At 29.4% G+C, this 7,066-nt stretch overlaps 1 protein-coding gene across 1 annotated transcript; it reads left to right on the top strand.

Moving 5' to 3' along the window:
• Positions 1-2,001: 2,001 nt before the first annotated feature.
• LOC109600696 (beclin 1-associated autophagy-related key regulator) lies at positions 2,002-5,846 on the top strand. The gene is made up of 8 exons (XM_020016867.2): positions 2,002-2,322; positions 2,371-2,476; positions 2,537-2,853; positions 3,177-3,343; positions 3,420-3,576; positions 3,895-4,068; positions 4,128-4,251; positions 4,423-5,846. The coding sequence occupies exons 1-8, from the start codon at positions 2,126-2,128 to the stop codon at positions 4,576-4,578; spliced, it is 1,398 nt and encodes a 465-aa protein (XP_019872426.1). The 5' UTR covers positions 2,002-2,125; the 3' UTR covers positions 4,579-5,846.
• Positions 5,847-7,066: the final 1,220 nt, after the last annotated feature.

Raw genomic sequence — 7,066 nt, 5'->3', positions numbered from 1 at the left:
TGGGTGGTTTGAAAGTTATAATAGACGGCGAAAAATTAAGATATATATATATATATATATATATATATATATATATATATATATATATATATAGGAGGAAAAGCGTTTGACCCGTTTGAATGAATTTAAAGAGAGACATCATGCATGACAGAGACAGTAGAAGTCTGTCCCATGGTGGGAGACTTACTGTCTCTATTGCACATGATGTCTTAATTACTGCATAACAATCCCAACAAAACCAATATGGATGATTATATTTGGAGAAGTAGAAAATAAATTTTAAATTATAATTTTTATTAATCTCACGATCAAATTTTTAGTCAGCTCATTAACATTAACAAGATACGATAATTTAAAACATTTGTATACAATATACACAAAATTATGTATTGACATAAGATTTTTTAATTGTAGTGATTATTACTTGACGCATGTCATTGTGTCAAATATGTTTTGTAGTTTTTTATAGTTTTAAACGAGAAATTCGATAACATGGACGATTTATCCAATGAACCGCCGTTGGACGAAGAAAACGATGATCCAGTGTCTGAGGGAAGAACAGGAATCATAATTACTCCAAACTTGGATTGGAAAGTGATAGCAGACGGAGCTATGACCACTGACACCTTGTTAAGAAATCTCAGTGCAGCATCCTATTGCTTGAAAGAACTTAAATTAGAAAACAGATCCGACGTCAACATCGTATTGAACAAAGTAGCCAGATCATGTATCCATTTGGAATCATTAATCGTCATCAGATCCGGCGGATCAACTCAATCTTCGACGATCAACAACGGTGAGCTCTGTAAGGTCGCACGTAGATGTTCGAAATTGCGCTTTCTTAAATTTCTGGGTTGCAAAAAAATCAACTCGACCAGGTTTTTTGAGATACTAGCCAACAGACGCGAAACTGGAGCTGATACGTTGAAGGGCATGTTTTACGGACGGCTTTTCACGCGTCATAAGAATATGCTGCTTAATGCGAACTGGGCCGTACGTGAAGACCGTACAAGTTTATAATTGTCTGATGTTAGAAAAATTTCTCGTGTCGAAATTGATTGTGAGCAGATCTCCTATATACAACTTTGATTATATATTTTAAATTTTATGTCAGGAAACCCCTTTTCAGGGAATAAATACTGTTGAACTATTGAAGAAATAAATTTGTATTGAACGTATTGTGTTTTTTTAATCAATAAATATAAATTCAATATTTATTTAATATTTTATATGGTATATAATTATGTAATTTATAGATAAGTATGTAAATATCTTGTCACGAAATTTTCAGAATCAATTTGAAAATATAATAAAATACTATTTTAAAGAGAATAATTTTTATCATTTATACTTGAATTTATAAAAACACAAGTAAAAATTATTTTAAATAGGAAAAGCAGCATTGTTGCCAAAAATGATTATTTTTCAGTTGTTACTTTGCTTAACGTTATAAAACTAGATATTAGTAATAATAAATTATGTATTATGTTACTGGTTTCTTATTATTTTTTGATCATTACAAAATTACAAATTATAGAAATCATGCATTTTACCTGTTTAAAATATGCACTTTTCCATTATTTAAATTAAGACAAAGATGTCGCCTTTGTAGGTATCAAATGTTTTTAAATACTTTTAAACAAATAATTTATATATTTTTCCAGACTTTTAATAATTAATGATTAATATTTAGTAAAATAGAAAATAATTTTTATTAAAGATATGTTGTTTAAGTAAACTCACTTAGGGGATTGTTGTTAATGTTGGCACTATGATTTTCTTTGACAATCGTATTAAATAATATTTTTCAAAATCAATTGTGCACTTCTAACAATATAATTTATGTAAAATTATATATATTTCTAATTGTGTTTACATTAAACTATAACTTAAATGGATTTCTGACGATGCAGTAATTAAATTCAAAAAACCAATTCAAATTTCCCGCGCCACAGTAACATTTATTTTCCCTCTTTTATCAAAATATTTTGATAACATTATTTTTTTGTATATCCTCGAGGGGGTTAAACATGTTCTTCAACCACCGATATTTTTTAGTTTAGTTTTAGTTGACTATGTTTGGGTTGATTCTCGACATAGATATTTTGAATGAATCACTTTTGTTATGGCTACCAGTACCAGTTCAGACGATATTAGCATACCTCCAAAAGAATTTAACATATCAACGTCTTCAGATAGTGGCAGCCGCTTAAGCCCTAACAGACAGAAGTGCCCTTTATGCGGAAGATTTAGGAAAAACTTTTATTGCAAAGATTGCATTCACAGTGGCCAATTTCACTGGAAATCTAAGCCAACTGAGGGGTAAGGATTTTGGCTATTCAATATGTCATTTTAATGATTGCTTTTTAGATTTTTCGACAAACACAAAGCTCTACTGGATTTAGAGGAACAGAAAAAGTTATTACACAGTAACTGTTCAAAGTACATTGAAAATAAAGAAAAGGCAGATGTTTTGGTAAGTAATTATTTAATGTTTATTTGTTTTCATTAGTGTTTGCAACATCTTTTTTTACAGTTGTCTAAGATCAAACAATATAGAGACAAAAACAGAATTCTTAAGTTGGCCTTGGAAGAGAAAAGACAAAGGAAACACTCACACACAACTAGATTAGCAGACTTGAGAAACAAGAATTATGAACGTGAAAACAGACTACCATCATTTGAACAAAAGGTTGAACAAGTTGAGAACTACACATATGCTAAGTATGATGAGTGTCAGAAGCAAAAAGATGCTTTTAAGAAGATTGAGATCGGTTTAAAGCAAATTACAAAGTTACGGGTACATCAGTTATTTAAATATATATTTCCCATTACAAAGATTTCTCCAAGAATGTAAGTATATTTTTATTCGTTCTAATTTTATCTTAGAGACAAGTCTTTTCTTAATGCTGTATAATGATTGGATTCTAATTATTAGCCCTACTCACATAATTCTTCATATATTCTGATCCTCCATTTTTTCATTTCAATTTTTTGATTTATCCTTAAGATTTTTAAGCCATATACAATTATAAAGCTTCACCTAACAATTAAACCTCTACTAAAATTGTAATAAGTATCTTTCATTTATATACACAACTCCAAATGTAAGACTTGAAAGATGACATGCCAGTATTTCAAAACATTATAAGTTTTTTATTTGTATAAAATTTTAGTGAGATGGAATCAAGTAACACAGACATGATCAGTGCGATTGCTGAAGCCTCTAGAACGACCTACATTTCAAACAGGTGGGAGTACACAGACAACTCAGAAATGAAATATTGCATTGTTGCACCATCATTACCTTGTTCTGGAAATTATTCAGCATATAACATTTGGGGTGTGTAAAATTTTCCATTTGTATTGTAATTCTTGTACATATAAAATTAATCTCAATGGTAATATGTTATTTTTAGTGGCACAAAACCGGGATGAACCCAGTCCAAATACCCAGGTTTCAATAGCCGATACACCATCATATACGATAAGTGCCGCCCTTACGTATACTGCCCAGTTGGTTCATGTTTTGTCCTATTATCTAGATGTCAGATTGCCATTTAAAATGATTTTAAGGTAAAACATATTTGATCCACGAAATGTAAATGAGTAGATGTGATTGTTGTAAAATAGCAGTTAAAAACAGCTTTCAACGTTGCTTCGTTTAGTTTCAAATTAAATATATTTTTTAATGCACTTTTCATATTCAAAATGCTCATGAAGATATCTGTCAAACTCGAATATTATTAGATGCGGACAATTAGTCAAATATGTTGTACTTGTAGCTTTTCATGTTGGACTATATATATTGCCTGGTTGAAAATTAGATGAAAGGTTATTTACGCTTTCTCTAATAACTAATCATTTATTACATTATCAATATTTTATTTTTAGCGACATGGCTAACAGCAGAATGAACGAACAACAATTTGCAAGAAGAGTGGCTCGTTTAAACGCAAACATTCTGTACCTTTGTTTTTCACAAAACGTCGATTTGAGTTTAATAAGATCAAATGAAACAATACACAACTTACTTCAATTACTGCATAATTCAGCAGATTTGGGAAGGTATGTGCTAATAATAAAATTTATATGTATGTTATTTATTGTAAAAAATTTAATTACAGACAAGGCCCAATTGAAGTAGACTTAGCCCTCGCTAGTGCTTTAGAGCAGCCTTTGGCAAATAATCTACACCTCAGTGAAGACTCAGATTCTGAAGAAGATTATATACCCGCAGAATGGGAGGCGGTAAGCAATTATTGCATTAATTATCAATTTTCCTTTAGAGATAGTTTGACTGAACCCAGCAAGATCATTCCTTGTAATAAAATTTCTGTTAAAATGTAATATTTATAGATTGCAAACTTTTCCTCATAAAAAATCAACGTGATATATTCTGTAATGTGTGTTTTTACTTAGGTGCCTCACATACAGTCGCCAGAAATGCAGGCCGGTATCAATGTGCAGTCTACTCAAATGATAACCACGCAACAAGCAAGCAGTATGGCAGGCGGACTGGTGAACAGTGCGGCTGCCGGTATTGCCTCATTATGGAGGGGATTTACAAGAAGGTAGTTCACCGCCTTTTGTACCAATATATTTGGCGGTGAATATACCTTCACATTTGTTTTCCACTATTAAAAAACCTTATATATATTTTCGAGATTAGTTTGTTTATCTCTTAATTTTATTTTGCTCCGTTCTTTTTTAAACAATCAACAATCGGTAAGTAATGTTGCGATGTGTGTTCAAAATGAGTATGTAAATACTTTGTTTTTATAAAAATATGTCTTATTTTACTTACCATCTTATTTTAATGACATTTTTATAAATGTTAATCTTATTATAAAAATTGTAGCAGAGCATTGTAAATAATATACATTTAATATAAAGTTTTTTGAATTAAAATTTAAGTTTTTCCTACTTAAAATTTAAACACCCAATTTTTGATAATAATATAATGGTTTATATTATAAACTTTACATCATTTAATTAGATAATTCTTCAAACAAAATATCTAAAGGCAGAAAATTAGTAGCAAATAGATTTTTTGTATAAATCATATTAATTAAATTATGCTCTTTTGACTATATATACATTTAATCTACAAAATCATATTTAAAACATTAAATATTAAATTATGTATAAAGGTAATTTTAGGATATGTATTTATCTCAGCACTGCTGAGTTTTGATTGCAAAATATATATCATTGATAATACGTAATATTTCAATGTAACAAGATTAATAAGATGTCAATGTCGACATATTTTTAAACTTATTATTTATTAATAAATATAATTCATACTTTGCAATTTGCTTCAGATTAACGAGACGAAATATATTCGATTTAACCCATGAAAGATGTAGCAACGGACTTCTAATACAATAAAGTGAAATATTCAACAACATCTGTGATAAAATCTCTAAAATTGCAAGATAGAGATTATAAGTATGCAAAGTTGCATAGGATGAATTATCATTCAAAACATTAACAATGTGTCTGTATTCTATGTATAATTTTTATTTTTCTTATACTTTATGCATTATTGAACACGTCAATCTATGCATTACCTGCCGACAATATCGATTATTTTCAAAGTTCAAGAATTACACTCTATGTGAGCTTAAATCGACTTTTATATTTAAATAAACCGTTTATTTATTTTATTATTATTTAATATTACAACCATTTTATACAGTGTGTGTCACTCTTGTGACTTAGAATATTTACGCTAGCATCATAATTAATTGTGATATATTTAAGAATGATAGATCATTTTTATAATTACTGTGTATGTTATATATGAATTATATTTTAACTAAATATATCAATATATGTAATTCGTGCTTTACTTTTAAATCCCATTCCTTAAAAACAAATGCAAATAGATCGAAACGGGCAAAAATTCATTCGCAAAACTATCTACTTGTAGTTTTAATTTGGATCTAAAATGTATTTTTATATACACTATATATTAGTAATTTTAATTTCAATTTATTGATCAGATATTCACCTCCAGCTGTGAAGTATGGTTTCTTCCGTTTCGTCGTCTTACCACTTCCACCACATTACCCAAATATTATCCTCCATATATTCCATGCGAATATTCCTTGTTATTCCTACCTCAGTCACTATAATATTACGAGAAATATTGTTTGATAATTTTTTATAGACAATTAAATAATTTTAAAAGTTCGTGGAAATTTCAAACAAAATTTCTTTATTATTCTTAAATTTAAAGAATATTCTGTCAAAAAGCAACATACATAATTTTACAAAATCCCATTATTCAGCACTTAAGAATATTTATGATTATACGAATTCGAAATATCAAAAAATTAAATTGATTCTCGCATATTAAATAAACTTATTGTACATAGTTCATTTTATGTAATTCCTAAATATAAACCCTGTTTATAATAAAATTAAAATACACAAAAAATTATAGCGTTGGCCAAAGGTATAAATATCTGCTTTGAGCTATTATTTATGTTTTATGTTGAAATAAGATTAAATATGCTTTTGAGTTTTGTTGTTTTTATATATTTTTTTGTATTTTTTTATCACAAAAATTAGTAATAGAACATGTACAGAAAAAAAATAAAATATTAAGAGAGGCGTGTACTAAAAAAGAAATCACACTTTCAACGAAAACAATTTTTATTTTATATTACACAAAATACAATACTTTGTTACCTATACAACGGTCGAAACGTCTGTAGAATGATTAAAAACAGCATCCTTTGGGATGCTTCCTAGAACCCTTATCGCGGAGCTCTGGATCTCTTGAAGGGACCCGTAACGTTCTCTTTTTGTGGCTAACTTGAGCTTGGGGAATAACCAAAAATCTGAAGGTGCCAGATCTGGTGAGTATGCTGGGTGATACAACGAAACGACGTCACTACAGGCCAAAAACTCCTTCACTGTGCCACATCTGTCAGCTGGCGCATTGTCGTGGAGTGACATTCATGAGCCTTGCTCGCGATATTCTGGCTGAACGAGGGCAATTCTCTTCAGCAACCGATCCATGACGCCCAAATAAAATTCACCTGTGACAGTT

The sequence above is a fragment of the Aethina tumida genome, chromosome 1 (assembly GCF_024364675.1).
Source record: "Aethina tumida isolate Nest 87 chromosome 1, icAetTumi1.1, whole genome shotgun sequence".
Lineage (NCBI taxonomy): Eukaryota > Metazoa > Arthropoda > Insecta > Coleoptera > Nitidulidae > Aethina > Aethina tumida.
This window is presented reverse-complemented; position numbering and strand designations above follow the sequence as displayed.